Source organism: Tiliqua scincoides, chromosome 5 (genome assembly GCF_035046505.1).
Source record: "Tiliqua scincoides isolate rTilSci1 chromosome 5, rTilSci1.hap2, whole genome shotgun sequence".
In the NCBI taxonomy this organism is placed as follows: Eukaryota; Metazoa; Chordata; class Lepidosauria; order Squamata; family Scincidae; genus Tiliqua; species Tiliqua scincoides.
In genome coordinates, this window is record NC_089825.1 from 18,245,067 (window position 1) to 18,264,861 (window position 19,795).

General features: G+C 42.1%; 1 protein-coding gene across 1 annotated transcript in view; it reads left to right on the forward strand.

Annotated features, from left to right (window-relative positions):
• Positions 1–13,748, forward strand: part of MKX (mohawk homeobox) — a 64,275-nt gene extending 50,527 nt beyond the window's left edge. Inside the window, exons 5-6 of the mRNA XM_066631008.1 lie at positions 12,144–12,177; positions 13,562–13,748. Of these exons, the coding sequence (XP_066487105.1) occupies positions 12,144–12,177; positions 13,562–13,748 (221 nt within the window). The remainder of the gene's footprint in view (positions 1–12,143; positions 12,178–13,561) is intronic.
• The last annotated feature ends 6,047 nt before the right edge of the window (positions 13,749–19,795 follow it).

Sequence of the window (19,795 nt, forward strand, 5' to 3'; positions counted from 1 at the left end):
CCATCCACCCAGTTAAGTTATTCATAGACATATACTTGAGGAAATATTGCATCAGAATTGGTTGTCCATGTGGCTTTTCTGATCGTCTGTCAGAGAAGACCCATGAAGGTCCTGTGATCCTGCATGTGGGTTTGTCTGTGGATTACCATAGTAGGAATAATCAGTTCTGATGTTACTTTTCCAGGTGTACAAACGGGAACAAAAGGCAACCTGACAGCATCAGGCATTATGTCAGAATCAGCCGTCACTTACTTGGATTCATATGCTGACAAAATGTGGTATGATGCAAGAAGATGTATATCTTAACATGTTTCTGTCTCGAAGATATGACCTCCAAAGTATGAAATAACGTATTCCTATCTAGTGATATGAAAATTAATAATTGCCAGGATCATACACTGAGAAATAGATTTCAAAATGTGTAACTTTTTGAAACTTTTAAAATGTGTAATATTAGGTTTCATTGTTAATCAATGTGACAGTGCCAGCGTAACTTATTCTCAAGTATGTTATATAATCTGAACACCTCCTTCTCTCCCTGGTACCCTGAACACTGCAAAAGCAGGGTGTTGGGGGATTTGGGAAATGTAGTTTTCACAAGGTATCCAAATCCTTATTGTGGGCATCAGTCATCTAGATGCTACATGTCTAGGACTTCTTGCACACAGGATGCTGCTAAACATAATCAGGACAGACCCCTTGACACAAGGAAGTCTGGGACTTATAGTTGCTGAAGTGCCTACTTTCTATACATAAGGCTTCAGGTCTCCTAGAAAATGACATTTACAAGGATTCCTGACAGTTGAGATACTGCTGTAAGCAGGTTTTTAAGTATTAGGATATGAAGGAGTTCTCACTGCCTCTGATGTAGGAAAGTGGGAAGAGAAAGGGTAGCAGAGAAGACTTATTGGGGAAGACTTGCAGAATCTATCATTCTTACAGTCAGTGTGAGGGCAAGGTAGTCTGAACTTTGGAAAAGGGCTTGGGGGAGATGAGCTATTTCTGTTCAAGGTGTTGGGAAGGAGTTGGAAACAGTTTAGTTGACTGAGCTCAATTAAAATCAAGATAGAGAAGTTCACCCATCATTAATTCATTCTGTCATATCTTAGGCACCCAACACGCCTCCAGATCAATCACAATCTCATTTCACTATCACTTTAGGATCATAAGGGCACATGGGCATTCTGTCTAAATGTATCTTGAGTGTAGAATACTGTTTCCCTGGAGAGTTGCCAAATCTCAAGTCCAAGCATGTTCCAGAAATGTTGGCTGACCTCTGATTGCTGGTAGTGTTAAAGTAGCCATACTGTTTTGTTTTGGCAAAATTTAATGTGGACTTTGTTTTTTGAATCCATAGGCATGCTTGTTCACCATGAATATTCATTTCAGTTCTTTTAAAACAATAAGCTTATTGTGTGAACTCTACTTAGCCTTTTGCTTTAACCTTTTGAAGCTTTATGCTGCATACTTCGTGTGTGCCCGTAAACTGTGGTTTGGAAGAACTGCAAGTAACCAAAAAATTAAATTGCCACTAAATCACATATGTAAAGTCTCTGTGTCATTCAGCCATGTCCTTCCATTTTCTTTTTTCTATTCTTTCCTCCCCTAGATTATTTGAAAAATCTGGGTCAACTTAGTCATCTCCAAAAGTAACAAAAGCCAGTTCACACGAGATGCAAAGAGAAACAAATGGCTGTGCTAATGCCAGTATTGATATGAAAATCATAATTATTCAGTGACCTGCCAACCATGCAATACAATGTGTCCTTTACTTTGTCCTCTGAGCTATGATTCTCCTTCCAGTCTTGCACTTCTAAATAAAACAAGAACAATGGCCCAACTAGACATGTATCCAGTTGTACCATATCACCAGATAAGGGGTTAGTTTTCTTTACAAGAAATGAAGTGAAGCACACATTGTGGGGAGGGAGGGATACCATTATGGAGGTTTGAGGGGATTAAGGACCCAATCCTATCCTACGTTCCAGTGCCAGTACAGCTGTGCCAATGGGGCATGTGCTTCATCCTTCAGTGGTTGGGCAGTCACAGAGGCCTCCTCAAGATAAGGGAATGTTTGATCCCTTACCTCAGGGCTGCATTGGCACTGGAAAGTTGGATAGGATTGGGTCTTTAGTACTTTGTCTCTGCTGACCAAGTACTAAAGGCCCAATTCTCCCCCCCTGCCCCGTGCTGTTTTTAGGTGGAAAAATATTCCCTCGGAAACCAGTATGTGGAAAAAGGAGAAAAAAAAACTTTAGAGAATAGCGCATGAGGCTGGTGATTAGGATCAAAACTGCAGAGGGGCCAAGTACTGAAATCTTCCACCTTTCCCCATTGTGGTTTTACTATGTTTTGCACACCCCCCTTGCTGTTTGTAAAGAAAACTATGTAACAAAACAATGTAACGAAATCTCATCTGGTGTTACTGCAAAATTAGGTGCACATCTGGTTAGGTGCACATCCTACTTAACAGCCTAGTTCTCCCTAACTCCCCCTGCTCTGATGCAGCCTTGCCTGTAGGGCACATGCTGCATCCCATGGGGGAATTTCAGGTCCCAGAGATCTCCTCCGGGGTGGGGGCAAGCCCTCATTGCTCTGCTGTGCCTACTCGAATTTGTACCAGCTACTGGCATGCGTATGAGTGGACCCAAGAAGACAAATTGAAGCCAGGAAGAGGGATAGAGTATTTTTGGCGCCAGTGCTGCCAATTCTGTCCCTTCTTGACCTTGATCTGCCTCTCCCTGTCTGTCTCCTCCACTTCTTTCCCCGTTCCACTCACCATCAACCCCACTGCCACTGGACAGTCCAGTTTTAGTCCAGTGGTGGGCCTCCTGCACTTCCTTCTGTCTTTTCCTCCCAAAACCTTGGCAGAAGCAGCTGAAAGGGAGGCACTGAGGGAGCCCAATTATCATGTGGACCAGATAAAGAGCTTCTTTGGGTTGTAACCAACCCATGAGTCTTATGTTTGACACTCCTGATCTAGACCTTTTGTTGTGTGGTAGAAAGAAAGGACAAAATAGTTCTTTGCTGCTTTTCCATCTGTTTTTGAGATACTCATGTTTTTCAGCAGAAGCTGAAAATTTATACTGGAGAAATCATAAGAATCTAGTAGCAGATGCACTTGTTAAAAGAAAAGATTGGGTGGATAATGCACTGGCATGTTCACTTTTGTCTGTCTGAACAAATGTTGTGTGGCATATTCCTTGGGTTAGCTTATTATGTTTTAAGGTAGGTGAAAATGTTGTTATTGAGCTGTCATGTTATATACAGGGGGCCCACATTATCCGCAGGTCTGGCATCCGTGGATCTCCAATATCCGAAGATGCCGAATTGCTTCCCCACTTCCAAGTCCGACCAGAGCACAGTTTCAGCATTTTTATTGGGCCTGACAACCTAATGAAACTATTTTAAACATTCAAAACAGTATAATAAAATAATAAAACAATTGCAGATGATGAAATCTCTAAGAGTAAAATGTAGTGGCACCAGTAAGAGTAGGGGAAAAAATACATCAGGATCTAAAAAGTCCATGAGATCAAAGTTGCCTTGACCTGATCAACATAGTTGCTACCATGTAAGCGTTTTGGGGGTGAAGTTTCCAAAACTGGGCCACCACCCCAGAAAAGGAATTGTCTCCAGTCATCACCTGCCTAATCCCTGAAGGCAGAGACAACCGGAGTAGAAACTCTGAAGAAGATGGAAAGGACTGGGAAGGTTGATATGACAATAAATATCCTAGTAAAAAACCAAAAACAGTATTATGCAACACTTTTAATTGTGCCAAGAAAAAAAATCTGGAGCCAGTGAAGCTGGTGAGATGTGTTCTAATGGACTGGAATGCAGAGCAGCCTAGCAAGAGATACCCTGTGATCTAATATCCTATACTTTCATTTATAGAAAGGGATGCAAAGGCACATCTGGCAAGCTTAATATATGCCATGATATGTCCAATTTGGTGGATGAGTGACTTATTTAACACTTGCATTATTTAACCCAGCTGTGGTATAATTCAACACAGCATTATTCCATTGTTTGAATTTTAGCAAAATTCCACTCTTTCTTTGTACACAATTAATATTCCTTGGAGTGGTGTGCAGCATATAAACTCTCAAAATAAGCACTGTACTGTGTTCCCAGGAGGCATTATGAGTGATAAGTCTTCATTTTGCTATTTACTGAAGGAAACATATTGGCCAGTCATCAGAAAAAGAACTCTTCCCCCATTCCCTTTTCTGCTGTACTCTGTACATATTACACATAACAGCCTCTTTGTGTGCAGAGTAGCTTCCCCATCCTCCTGTGTAGCTGAGCTGTTCATTTCCCTCTCTTTGGGAGAATCTTTCACACAGTCATTAGGAGGAGAATGTTTTAAAAAGTGAAACATAAAACTGTAAGTCATGAAGGATGGCAAGTAGACTTTCAGCTGGGTGTCGCATATAATGCAGTATATAAATAAAGCTGCCAGTAAAACCTAGAAGCACCAAGGTTTCAGTGGCAGATTGCTCAGATCCTTAGAGGTAGATAACACAATCTTCTCAGGAGATTACTAAACTTCAGGACATCTCAGATCAAAAGGGGCTTGTAAGGCCAGGCCAAAATCTAACTAAGCACAGTATTGGCACCATCAGCCTTTCAGGGTGCTGTGTCTTGGGGTCAGGATTAATGAGGCTCTTCCTGATTCAGAAATAATCTGGATTCCATTTCTAGATACCTACCAAGCATCTGGGAAAACAACCCCGAAACCGAAATTATTCACACATCTCTAGTTATATGGGACCTCTTGAAATTATTCCCTCCAGTGTCTTCATTGTGTTCCCAGTTTCTTATAACTGGTCAGAGCAGTGTTTTAATTGTCATGTGAATGTGTGCATGCCACTGTCAAAGTGAAGGTTGGCATATAATAAATATGTGGTGCTGATAAACAGCATGTTGCGACACAGCTACTGTTGACCAATGACTAACGTCTTGGCACTGAATGCTACAGTTTTAATAGTGTTCTACACTGAAAACTTCTTTAATGGTGTGTAGAATTTCAATAATAAGAAATTTATAATCCTCTTGGAAGCAACAGGAAACAGGCGTTTGCTTCTTATTAGGCAAATAGTGGAAACAGGATGAAGCCTTCCTGACCAAGCAGTCCCCTGGTGTCAGTGAAATAGCAGGGTTCTTGGAGGCAAGGAGCAGGGAAAGATGCTATAATCAATGGCATTTTTAAGGTGTTGACCCTCAAGGACCCTACAAAGTGATTGCTTCCTCCATCAGTGATGAATGGCACCACCCTTAGAAAATAAGCCCTCTGTCTTTCAAATTGGTATCACTTTGCTCTTTGAACTCTCACAACTTCATTTAAGCAATTCCACCCAAGCATGAGGAAATGCGAATGCACATGTGAATTACAGCCACAGTTCCTATCTAGCAGAAGATTCTATGAGCGACTGGACTTACCTGGCCTTATCCAACTTATCTGGGTGACTGTGCAGTGCTATCATATCTCAGCACTGTCCCAGGACCCTAGGCACCCAGGAGGGCCCACCACTGACAACCATAGTGGCTCCCTTTAAAAAAGAATCATTCCCCTTTAAATTCCCCAAGAATTCTCTCAATATTCCATTGTCCCAAAGAACGAAGAGACAATATTCCATTGTCCCAAAGGCGGCGGAAGCAACGGGGTGGGTATTAAAATGTCAGCTCTAGCTTATGTAGTGCTAAGGGGACTGCTGCTACTGCTGCTGCTGGACTTGCCACTACACTGGTTAGCCTGCCAGGATAATCAAGGGCAAGTGGAGCTCTGGGGTTTCTGCTGCTGCAGCAAGAGCAATGGCATCAGCAGCAGGAGTATTCAGGTGCTTAAAACCTTTTTCAAAAGGACCTTAGCAGAGAAGAAGCATCAGGCTCAGCAGGAGACAAGCTGAGAAATTTGCCTAGGGTCTTCAAGGGTTGCATTAATCTCTAGCATTGCAATCCTGTGCACATTTATGTGGGAGTCAGACTCATTGATTATAGTGGAATTACTTCTGAGTAACCATGCGTAGGATTCAACTGTAAGTCGTAGGGCGCAATCCTAACCCACTTTCCAACACCGACATAAGGGCAGTACAGCTCCGAGGTAAGGGAACAAACATTCCCTTACATTGAAGAGGCCTCTGTGATTGCCTCCCAACTGCAGGATGCAGCACACATCCCATTGGCACAGCTATGCCAGTGCTGGAAAGTGGGTTAAGATTTGGGCCATAATCTTTCTCAAGGGGCTACCTGACAGACAGTGTGTACCTCATATTACAATTAAAGCTGCAATCCTATGCAAACTTGCCTGGGAATAAGTTATAGCAAACACAGTGGGACTCCTGAGTAAACATGCAGAGCCTGGCACTTTAACATACCTTTTATATTTGGGGGGATATTGTTTGTTCCATTTTTCAATATTTGTACATTTAAAGAAAAAAAACCCACTGACTTTTGGAATGAAATGAATGTTATGTTTATATCTACGTTTAAACTTACTGTATTTCATTTAAAGTAGATAAAAGAAAATACTCTAATGATGAAATTTAAAGTAATTATTTTTTGTGATAGCCTTGATAGACTGTTGGGGAGTCATGATAAGCTCTTGCACTTTAAAATTTATCACTACACCACTGGGTTTCACCCAAGTAAGAGAAATCACTGTGCTTGGGGAGGGGGTGGTCAAACTTGCAGTTGTCTCTGTGAATGTATTTTCCTGAGAACGTTCTTTGCTCTTGTCTGTCAAATAAAGTTCTTTTTGGTTATCCATGCTCTATCTAGAGAGGGTTGCCCAGTTGCTGGTCCTATGACTGAAACAGCAAAATTTTGACTTCAGGAAAGAAATGCATTCTTCCGGGTTTTTCTTGGAAAACAAACATCCCTTGATGCAATCAACCTTCCTTGCTAGGTGGAGCAGCCACACTTCTAGGTGGGGCTTGGCCAGCCTGCTACTAGGTGCAGTTGGGTGGCTACCTTGGGAGGTAGATCAGCATCATTCCAGTCCCCACTTACATAGTAGTGGTACTCAGGGTGGTAACCTCATGGGGCCCAGAACCTGACCTTCCCCAGGTCCCGGTGTGCCAGTCCTTCTTCAAATACATGAATGGGAAAACAGTGATTTCTTGGATTCAACATAAACTTCCATAACAGGCTGAGTAAAGTCAGTAGGACAAGTGGTGCAGCCCTGGACTGCATTAAGACTGGGTTAGCCAATTAGAGTGTGCCTGGTGCTTTTGTTCCTCTTATGGCATTATATTATATATCATAATGATCAACAGAGGGTATATTTTTCAGGCTCACTTAAGGTGACAAAGGATATGGTGCTTGTGAAAATCCATGCTGAATCAGGGACAATATTGAGTGAGAGACTCAGAACCCAATCCTATGCCTGTCTACTCAGAAGTAAGCTCTATTATAGTCAATGGAGCTTACTCTCTGGTAAGTGTGGATAGGATTGCAGCCTCACTCAGAGTTTGCACTTTGGAGGAGAGTTTGCACCAGCTGCCATACATTATTTTTTTTAAAGGACTACAATTATTTTTGTCAAAACAAACTTCCACTCCTTAAAAGGAGGATGTTATGTCACTAATTAAAAAGACAATTCCCCCCCCCCCCAATCCATGTTGTAATGAAGTAGTGCCCTAGATAGGGCACTCAGCCCTACCCTAAACTAGCCTCATTCTTAATGTCATGCATGGAGGATGCAGTATGGGTGTATGTTCTGTTGAACATAGTGAGGTTCTGTTGAACCCAGTGAGGCTTATTTCTGAGAAGACATGCATAGGATTGCACTGAAAGCTGTGTATTTTCAGTGGTGTGTAAATCAGAGATATGCCATATTCTGTGGAAAAAAACATGTTTGAAACATATGCATACATACAAAATCACTCTACTGGAAACGTGAGAAGAAATATTACATTGAGTTGTGATTTCAGGAACATGGATCATTAGTTCTACACTGCAAAATGTTTATTTTCTCATCTGCAGGAAACAGCATCTTTTGAATTGTACATTTCAACATATTCTGGACAGACTTTGCCACCTGCACATCCTATTGCCTTCATTACAAATAGTGCAAAGATTAACCTTCCTCCTCCACATGTAAAATGGGAAAAACAAGGACAGTTTCATATAATTTTTGTTCTGTGAAATGACTTTATAGTCTTGCCTTGTAGGGAAAGCAAGATGCAGCTTGATTTTGTGAATGGTTCAATATGCATTGAGGTCCCAGCGCTACATGTGCCGGATATATTTCCCAACCTGCATCTTGCCATTGTGTTGGTTTGCTTCTGAATATGTTAAATCACTTACAAGACAGACACACAGCTGTAGATTTACCATGGGATCACTGACAAAGAAAAAAAAGATGTGCAGGGCAGTCCTGTGTCAGTTTATTCAGAAGGCAGTCACATTGCATTTGGTGGAACTTGCTCTGAAGTAAGTACGCATCAGATTGCAATCAGACTTTATCTTAACCCATTTTTGCCCAGTCCACAGATGTACAGATTTGATCTCTGTTGCGTATATGGAATGCTGGGCAAAAATGGTTTAAATAACAAGCCTTGGAGCACCTTAAAGGCAAACGCATTTATTGTGGCAGAAGCTTCAGGGACTGCAGTTTGTAACACCAGATGCACAAATTTGACAATCCAATAAAGTGGACTGACATCCTCAAAAGCTTATGCCAGGATTAATGTACCAGCTTTCCTGGAACCTTTAAGATGCCTTATTATTTTTATTGTCTGTTCATGTTGGATATCTCTTCTGGCACATTTACCAGCATGTGCAGTTTGGCATGTTACCTCAAACCTCTCAGAGCTGTGCAAAACTGTAGATTCTGTTTGTGCAAGAAAATAAGATGACCCACTTGTCATGGGCACAAAAACAAATTAAGGGTTAAAAATGTAGCCTTGTGCATGGATAAACACAGAACCTCTCTTACAATCTACTTGTCCACTTCTGGAGTGCACATATTCTCTTTCAATAAATAATCTTGAACTGTGAACAGGTAGCCTTTGTCACCCCATCCTACCATCCAGCTGTTATGCCCTGAAGCAAATTTAATTGCTCTCTATCCATCGCCAGGGACAAGCAAGTAGTACAAGCAATTGCACTTGTAGTCCAGAGAAGCTTAGTTTAGAATTGTGCTGAGCATTTTCCCCTTATCTAGAAAGGTTCCAAGTGATCTACTAGCATGTTGGGGATGACCCAGGAATGCAGCAGATGTATTAGCTATTGATATTTACGCAACAGATGTGTTATCTTGTTATATTTATATTTATGTCAGTGTTTTTAGTGGACATACAACAACCAAAAACAAAAACAAAAAAGAAGGGCTTCACTGGAGGCATACACAAAAAAGAGAGTATGGAAATGTATGGAAGAAATCACAATGTGTATGACTTTTATATAATTACAGTACAATTTGTTACCTGTATAATATACATATTATAATAATGCAATGTCAAAACACAATACAGACAAGAATCCAGATATGGTTTGCTGCCTCAGGTATTTTGTCAAAATGTATTCAAAACTGCATAAGCAACATGTCCATCTTTTTACTCATAAGTTTAGCTGAGTGCCCAATCCTGTCCAGCTTTCCAGCATGGATGCAGCCATGCTAATGGGGTCTGCATCCAGAGGTGGGAGGGCAGTCATGGAGGCCTCCTAAAAATAAGGGAATGTTTGCTCTCTTACCTTGGGGCTGCATTGTGGTTGCATCAGCACTGGAAAGTTGGATAAGATTGGGCCCTAAGTCTGAAGTTTTTCTTGATTGGGGCTCATTTGGGAGCTCTTAGCTGTACAGTAGTAGCAGATGGTGATGACATTGGCAGGTATTCCAAATTCCAGTGGAGCATCTTTTCCCTGCCAGGGTAACACGAGGACTACAGGTTCCAGCAGCCCCTACAGGGAAATGATGTTCCATGTGCCTAGCTGAGCAAAGTGCTCTGCTGAGACCTGGAAGGCCTGCCACTGATGGCTACCATCTTCTACCATCTCCTTCTCTCCCACCTCTCCTAAGGTAAGTGACAGGCAGCCCAATCCTACCCAGTGCCAATGCAGCGGTGCCACACTGCATCTTGAGCAGGTAGGAGGTCTCCGCAAGGTAAGAGGACATATTGGGATTTTAGGCTTAGGAAGGAGGATAGGAAATAGTGTGCGTGGCTGCCAATGATTCCACTCCCTCCCAGGCCCAATCCGCCCAACCCTGTCCCAACTCTGCCCTTCCCCCCCGTTATGCCCCCTTCCCGCTTTCCCCCACTCCTCTGCTGCTGGCATGGAGCTACGTGCTCAAGCACACATTGAGGCTTCCACTGGCACTGACAGGATGGCTCAGACCTTCCTGCCAGTGCATGTCTTCTGCACTGTTGCAATGCCTTTATGGCACAGCAGTCACTGCACTGGCTCAAGAAGAGAATAGGATTGTGCCATCAGTGCCTTGAGTAAGGGGAAAGGGGAAGCCGTGAAAGTTTGGAGTGTCCAACCATTGTGGCCTCTGACCCTCCTCCCCACAGCATCCTACTACTACTACTACTATAGCATCCCTGACAAGTTTCTGTCTAGCCTGGGCTTGAAAACATCCAACAGGAAAGAGTCCACTAGTGCACAAGGAAGACCATTTCAGTGCTAGGCAGCTCTTACAGTTAGGAAATTCTGCCTCATGTCTCATCAAAATCTACTTCTCTTATATTCCAATCCCTTGTTTCTAGTCCTTCCCTCAGGAGCCACCAAGAGAAAGTATTTTCCTTCTTTATGTCAGTTCATCTCATCTTTAAGATGGTTATCTTCCCTTAGTCTTCTCTTGTCAAGGCTAAACATAGCAAGTTCTTTTAACCATTCCTCATAGGATCTGGGGTCCAATCCTATACTTTCCTAGCACCAGTGCTGAGCACCATAAATGTGCCATAAAACATGTTTATAGCTTCTGGAGTGTAGGGAGTGCTGGGGCTGGGCCAGTCAGGTGCTGGACCCAGTACTGGCAGGAGGAGAATGCGCCACTGTTGGGGGTAAGTGCCTGCCGCCGGGGGGGTAAGTGGTGCGGCCTCTGGGGGCAGGGGGAGGTCAGGGCAGGAGCAGAAACCAAGGCAGGAGGGGGAGGGAATCAGCAGAGCCCTGATCCTCCAGATCCTGAACTCCATGTAGGGCCAGAAGGCCCGATATGGAAGCTGTCATGTCTGGCAAAATAGCTGATGCAGATGCAAGGAGTCCCATTGCTGGGGCCTGGGCTTTCCTCAGGAAGGGGAAGAAAGTCATTAGTTATTTGATTTTTCTCTGTAAACCGCTTTGTGAACTTTTAGTTGAAAAGCGGTATATAAATACTGTTAATAATAATAAGTCCCCATCTTCAGAGGAGACTTCTGGCAGCTTCCTAGTGTGTTAGATACAGTGACAGCTGCTTTGCTGCAACTGCTTCAGCAGGCGCCAGGAAGCATGGAATTGGACTGTTGGTTCCCAGAGTCCTCACCATCTTTGTTGCACTCTTCTTAACTTGTTCCAGGTTATCAGTGTCCTTCTTAAAATGTGGTGTTCAAAATGGAATGACTGTATTCCATGTGAGGTCTGACTACTACCAAATATAGATATATTGCTTATAAGATTTGAATACATTTTGATGAAAAGCCTTCAAAACAAGACTGTATCCAGATTCTTCTCTGTACATGTTTTACCATGATATTATTATAACTGTATATTACCTCTGTTCATTGTTCTTAGAGTATTCTTATCAGGCCACACACCTTGTTCTTTTACAGGCACATCAATTCTTTACATCAGTATCCAAGAGGAAAGTTTTCAGGTGCCTAAATGATACTTGTGTGCTGTCAGCCATGGGCCAAATAACTAACTGGGCCAAATAATTTAAACTGGGAGAATGACATGGGGAAAGTGTTGACTGCCTGCCCCCCTAGACTTGCAACCTTGATCCAGCAACTGATTTCAATTGTTTTTAAAAAGTCAAAGATCACCACATCACATCTACTTTTACCCTTAGGGTTATATAAATTTCTTTTCCTTACTATTTTTTTTTTTGGAGCCCATTATTCAATAACTATATTTTCTTGGTTCTAAATGAGCCAATGTTATTTTTAACCATGTTTCTGTTAACAATGGAAATTAACAAGTTTACTCTTTCCTTTCAGAAGCTCTGGAGAATGGACCTAACAAGTGTGAAAGGTGAGTAAATGTTCCCTTTGCCACTTACATGTTTCATAAATAAGTAGAGGGTGCGGCAAGTCTCCAGGTAGTGCTTTTCATACCAACAGAGGACAAAATCAGCAGGGGTCAGAAGACAGAAGGGGCCAAAAGGTCATGTGAAGCCTTTGAAGCTTCAGGATCCTTTCTGTCTCCTTAATCTGAACTGTTCATTGCTCTGGTACAGACTGAAGTACTGATAGACTGTCCTCCCCCCTGCCCTTACCAGTCTACGCGGTTCATTCCTGTTGACTTCTCAGTTTGGCTACCTGCTTGCTCCATGCCTGCTTGTCTTCAGACAGTGTTTATCTCTGTTGGCTTTTATGAGAGATTAAAAACAAAAAACAAGCAAACAGGTGTCTGTTGTACTACCACTACCACTTTGTAGTACCTTTATAGTATCTCTGTTTCAGTACCACTTCCTGGTAATTTTATGAATTGACTGCTACTTTGTTTACTAAAAATGTACACATTCTACTGAAAATTTGAGAGAAAGGAGGTTGCTTTGGAGATAAGGCACTACCACTGAAAAGGCTCAATGCTCAGTCACCAGCTATCTAATCTCAGCAAGTGAAGAGGAAAGGCCTCCCCAGATTGCCTGAAGGGCCTGGATCAGCTCATCTGGGATCAAGCAGTCCTGGAGATACCCTTTATTCAGGGCAATGAAACAAAATAACAACTAATTTAAAAGGCAGCATAAAACAAAATCCAACTCAATTGGGTTTTCAATTCAATTGAAACATCACTGCTAAATAATCCCCAGCACCTCTGCCAAACATTGTGCCTCTCTAAATACTGAACAGTAAAAAAAATAAAAATACTTAACATAACTCCTGAAGGGCATCCTTATAGCTGTGCCACTGAAGGCAAGGGAGCCTAAAGCAAGATTTGAGATGATGACCTGAACACACAAACTGGGTTTTTTTGTTTGTTTTTTTAATAAAATAGCTGCCTGGGGTACCATGAAACAGAGCAGAGCATCAGTAGAAGAACTGGAGAGGCTTTAAGACTCTGCCCCCACCATGGTGCTGAGCTCAATTGCACTTCCACCCATATACTATTTTAAACCAAAAAAGCCCTTCAATTCAATGCCATTAGAGGCTGGTGAAACTTGTTCCAAATAATCCATGTCTGTCAACAGTGTAGCTGCTATATTTTAGCACAGCCAAAGTCTTTAGGAGACCTGAGAGGCAAGGTCTGTACAAAATAAACATACTTTCAGTTTTGCTGCTTTGCCTCTGCCTTGTCTTACTCTCTTGTGCATTTTCTGGGCAGAGAGACTGTGTTTTTAAAAATCTGTGACATGTATCACTTCGAAGAATACTACTAATCACACATGAAAACGTTTCTTGTTACTTGATTCTAGTGCAGCTAACAGAAAGAGATCAAACAAAGATGAGACCTATTGGAAAGAGATCAACGCAGCAATGGCCTTAACAAATCTTGCACAAGGAAAGGACAAACTACAGGGAACGACCAGCTGCATCATTCAGAAATCGTCACATATATCAGAAGTAAAGACTGTCAAAGTGCCACTAGTACCGCCATTCTAACAAGAGTTGTTACGTTTTATCCTAAATGGACAATTTCTGTGCTATTGGTTTTTTGATAAAGTCAGACCGAGAGATTGGAAGCAAGTGTTAAAACAGGTTCCATTTGTATCATGGTCAGTAAAAATTATAATGGGCACAGTCCTTTGGGAAAGTCTCCTGCACTACTACCACTAATAACTGGGAGTTGCACAGGAGTGTGGAAGTGTTCTTGCACAGATTCCATTCATTCTGATGGTATTTGCATAGGAGACTTTCCCAACAGAGTGTGCTCAGTTATGGCAATAAAGAAATGCTCCCTCAGGCTCAAGTACGTTTTTGTTTTGTTAAATAAAATGTAAAATCCGTTCTATAAAGGGCATGTAAATTATGAAAAACCCTCTCAAGTTTTTTTTGTTTAAATCAAGCTATTAACTTATTTTATTGTATTAATCGAACTGCACATTAAGCGTCTGCATTGCTATAACAATAAGTGCCTTGCTTTCTTACAATAAACTAAAACGTGGGCATAGCTCAAGACAACTGTGCCTCAAAGTGTCAATGCCATAATGCTTAACCTTTGCATGCAATACTAAAAGCATCCTGACCAGTTTAGAGCTGACCTCAAAAAGGGTAAAAAGTAGTAGTAATAATATTTGAAAAGACCCTTAAGTGTTTGGTGCATCATTTGCCTTGTACGAAGAGACTGGTAAACTGCCACAATGAAATTGGTTCATCCCATAAGAAGAAAGTCTGTCTTGGTGCAGTTTCCCTTGCTTGAGTGAAAAAAAAAAAGTTGCTATGCATTGCATGTATTGTTTTCCTTGCACCTAAATTTGCAGTATGTTAAAATACCAAATAAAGACTCTGATAAGTGCAATACTGTAGCAAAGAACTCAAAAAGTTTTAAGGAGTTATGTACATTAAGGGTATTTATCGCTTTGTAGTGTAGCAAACACTTATGTGGGCCAAAAAGGTCATTTGCATCACAGATGCTTCTCCTTAGTTTCTCTTCCACATTGACCCGATCAGAGGTTAACATAAGCAGCAAGACAGGAGCTCAAAGGCAATTTAAGCCACACACATGAACGTATTCCCAATTCTTAACTGCTTGTGTTATTTAAACATTTAAATATAATAAATGCCTGTTGTGAAGTCCTGAATGCAGTAAAACTATTAGTAAATCCAGTTTGCTTTCCAACTCTTTTGATTTATTTTGAAATGGTTATGTAAGTAAACAAAGCAGATCTCTTTTTTCTACCAAATCAACCTATGCTTCAGCTTATTATTTACAGTGGAGCTCAATAACTTTCCACAACAAAAACTGTTATTGCCTTAATGCATCCAAAAAATTTTTATTTGGGTATGGAATGTTTCAAATGAAGACAATTCTCATTTCAGTAAGGAGAAAAACAAAAAGAATGCATAAAGAAATCTATATATTATACAAAGTGAAAAGTCCAAATTAAAAACATGTGGTGCACACAAAAAGCCAAACAATTGTGGCACTGAAGCAATTTAAGTCAAAGTAAATGCTAAATTAGGCATTAAAAACAACATTTTAAATCTCTAAAATTGACTGCCATTCAGTGATGTGAGTTGTAGAAGATCGGTTTTGCTGGAGATAGATCAGATTTTATTTTTTAGCCCTGCATCAATATTCTAATCAGGTTCACCTCTTAAATAAACAACAGTAAAGCTGCATATAGTTTATATTGTGCTGGTACTATGAGAAAACTGAAAAGAGTGGATTGTCCTTGGTTCAGTACACGAGAAAGTTGAAACCTGGATTGTTTTCCTTAAAATGGGTTGAACATTACATCAGAATAACAGCATCCAGATTAATTTCTAAATCCAGTTTGGGAGTCTAGTTTGTAAAGCATTCTTGATCCAGGAAAGCTCATAATCCTGTTTCACTCTACCCCCTTCTGCCCTTGCAGGCTGAATGAAATCTAGTTGAGGCAGGCAAAGCATCCCTGTGGTGGGATGCACGAAAGCCACACCTTTGTGCGTCCACCAAAAAGTCTAGGAGAGAGGTCTTCAACGTTTTTCATGCCGCAACTCCTATAAATAAATAAATAATGGGGACCCCATCATCAATTCCACTCCCCTCCCAGTACCCTATCCCCCAAGCCCTTCCTCATTGCCACCCACTCCTTGCCCCTGTAATGCCCTCCCAGCAATGTTCACTGTAACCAAATATAGAGCAGAAATAAATCGAGAGCTCTCTAAGAAATAGAGAGCAGAAAATGTTACCAAGAAGCCTGGCACTAGAAAAGCTATTTTAGCACAATTGCTAAGAACTTGAGCAGGATTGGGACACAGTCTCCTGGTACCTGAACGGGGTTCACCAGAGGCTGCCCCTTTATCTGGTGGTGCTCTAGACCAGTGGTCTTCAACCTTTATCATTCCTGTCAGTTGCCACGACCCCACAACTGAGACGTCTCAACCCCACTTGGGTCCTGACAAGATCGAAGAACATTGCTCTAGGAGATGATCCAGCCCCCTCCTTACATAAGCCATTGAGTACATGCAGTCCTTCCACAAACTTAGCTCTCCACATGTAGTAGGAGACTTCCATGCAAGGAGCAGCACAGGATGTAGGGTAAGACTGCATTTCCTTGTATACTTGCTGGTTTGCTTGTATATTTGGATTACAGTGGATAGATTTAGGCAATACAACCAGATTAAAAGCAACCAGGTTTCATTATTATGCCTGAACTGGGCTTTGTGAGGATTATTTGCAGCCCTCTATTTTTGATAAGGCACCCTGCACCCCTAAATGATTCATTCCCACTTTTCTGAATATATATGGTAATTTCCCAGAGAGAGTGAAGAGGGTCAACACCTTGGTGAAGCTGACTTTCAGGTATGCAAAACGTTCCTCAAGCATAGCCAGTTCCAATTGCACTAATATACTCTAGATATAATCTAGAACATAATCTACAATCAGATATCAACCTTGATGTAACTTGTAGAATGCGTCTTGATGTAACATAACATTTTCTGGTTGTGTTTTTTTTTTCTATGTGTACAATTAAAAGGATTTGATATGAAAAATATTTTGTACATAAATATATATTTTTACTTTTTTCTAAATGGCTGTTTTGCATTGACATAAAAGCAGGAAATATATGTTACGACTGTATGAACAGTTGAAGTATACTTTTGATTGACTTGCATCATTATGCAAAAGAGCTTCCATAAGAATGACATCTGATCTACTGGATTTTGTCATAACAATGTGAGTTTTTAAATAAAAACAGAGTAAACACTTCACTTTAGTTCATACTATTATAAGTTATTCTGGTATTAACTATTTTGTGACAATAAACTATCTTGCCAAACTTTTCTGTAAGATATATTACCTGTGTTTTTATTTGGATGGATGAATGACAACCAAGTATATATTGCTGGCATCCTTTAGTCTCGGAAGAATATGGTATCGCGCTCTGAATGGTGGTTCTGGAACAGAGTGTCCTCTCCAGTGCGCGAAACCTGGGTAAAGTAGATATGGAGGCTGTTACCCGTGCAGCAAATCCCCCCTCTCCACGTCGCTGAAATGGTCCAATGGAAAGGCAGAAGCCAGTACAGTTGGTTCCAGCGGCGTTGCAGGAGTTGCCAGAACGTGACTGTGTTCAGCCATGAACTGCCCCAGGTTTCCCCTGGGGGCTGGGGGATAAGAATAGGCCAGGGGTGCCCACACTTTTTTGGTTCAAGAGCTACTTTGAAACCCAGCAAGGCCCGGAGATCTACCAGTTTTTTTTTACAATGTTCGCACCATCATAACATATAACATTTATGTGTACAATGTATGTTGGTGTACCTTGAGCCCCACTGAGTATAACAGGACTTACTCCTGAGTAGACATGCCTAGGATTAGGCTGTGAGGCTGCAATCCTAGCCACACTTACCTGGGAGTAAGCCCCATTGAGTACAATGGGCCTTACTCCCGGCGTTTCCTCCCAGAGGCACCTGAAGGGGGGGGGGTTCGGCACTCCACGATCTACTCATTTTGCTTCGCGATCCACCCATTGAGCACCCCTGGAATAGGCCCTAAGTTTGGCTGTACTTGTAAGAGGCGACTAAACAGCCACCGGGTAGATGGGACTCGTCAGCCTGGGAAGGCAGCTCATCTGAGAGAAGGAACCAAGTATAGTTACAGTGTATAGTCATTAAAGGGAAGATGAAACAAAAGACAGTATCCGAAAGAACAAAAGCGACATCAGGAATTGGGACGGGATGGTCCAACTGCACACGCAATTCTTGTGATCACTTAGGGGGTTGCAATTTTTTTTTAAAAGGTGCCAGTAAACAATTACATCATTTGAGATGAGCTCCAAGGATCTTCTGCAATATTTTTCAAGATATCCTAGGGCAGGGCTTTTCAAACTGGGGCATTGCGATGGCCCAGCCTGTGGGCCCTGGCCTCTGGGGCAGCAAGGAGGCAGGGAGGAGGCAGCTGCAGGGGGGCTGCAGGGGCTTGGGTGCACTTACCAGAGCCTCCTGCAGCCTCCCGGGGGTGCAGGGAGCCCTGTGCGACCTTCTGCAATGTTCCGCACTGCTTTAGAAGTGAAAGTGGAGCGATCACGCTCCACTTCCGCTAAACCAGAAGTGGAGCTAAACTGGAAGTGGAGCACGATCGCTTTTCACTTTCATTTTCCACTTTTCACTTCCATTTTCCACTTTTTATCCTGGGGATCGCGCCGCTGCCTCCCCCCCCTCCCCGCCCACGCAAGGACTTAGAGCGGTTTTCAAACTCCCTGAGAGTTTGAAAACCACTGTCCTAGGGTGTTCCTCTTGGGCCAACTCATACATTGTTGAGGCCAGGTGGCAGCTGGGAATGGCTTTACCCAAACATAGACCCAGAGGGCACCCTAGGAATCATGAGGTCAGGTGCTGGAACTTGAAACAGGAGCTAGAACGCAAGGGCAGCAGATAGTAATAACAATTGGGTACTGATGACGGTACTGTTGAATTTCCTGGAAATGGAAGGTTCAGGCACCATATTTTATTAGCTGTCCCCTCTAGAGCCATTTAGGCTCAAATCCTCCAGACTCTGGACTTAAGGCTGAATAAATAATAGATGCTGTTGTAAGCTTATCTGATCCTGAATGCTCAGGGAGGACGGGCTTACAGTCAGTGCCATTATGTGGTCTCTGTTATACGACTGAGCATCGTTGCGACGGAGGGATTGGCTTCCACGGACAACATTTACCATGTTGATAATGCTCTGATCTTGGAAGCTAACCAGGGTCAGGCCTGGTTAGTACTTGGATGGGAGACCGCCTGGGAATACCGGATGCTGTAGGCTTATACCATAGTCTTTCGAGACTGAAGGTTGCCAACCAACCAATGCTCTGCATGCTTGCGCTACTGTCTAGAACTGCAGGGAGATCTACCATGGCAGATGCCATGAGCCCTCCCCACTGATATCAGGTCTAGATAACTTTGGGAAACGGAAGAGAACCGAAGGGAGGTTGATCTGTCCTGGACCCAGTTTGGAGCCTGTGTTATCAGGGCCAGTCTTAGTAGCTGCAGGGCCCAATTGGAAACATTTTTTGCAGGACCCCAGGTACACAGCCAGCGCCTGTAGAATCATAGAGATATAAAAAGAATGTATTATTATGGACTTTATATCTCTATGGTAGAATGGAAAGCAATCAGACTGTGCACTTTAAAAGTTTATGTGAGTTGGAGCTACACATGTTTTAATATAAAATTGCATACCTTGAATAGCAATAGCCGCCTTGAGTCCCTTCGGGGAAAGGCGGGGTAAAAATAAAGTTATTTATTTATTTATTTATTTATTATTATTATTATTATTATTATTATTATTATTATTATTATTATTAAATAAAGTTATTTTTGCATACTATTTTTGCATATTTGGTTTCCTCAAATCATTTAAGGCGGGGCATGGGGTGGGGGGTCTTCCATCTATGCTTAAATGAACAATACTATTCTGTTGATCAGTTCCAGGCAGAAGAGCAGGGTCCTAGTGTAGACAGCCCAGAGGCTTCATAAAGCGTTGCAGCAGTTGCAGAAGCAAATGGTGCACAGCTCATCCC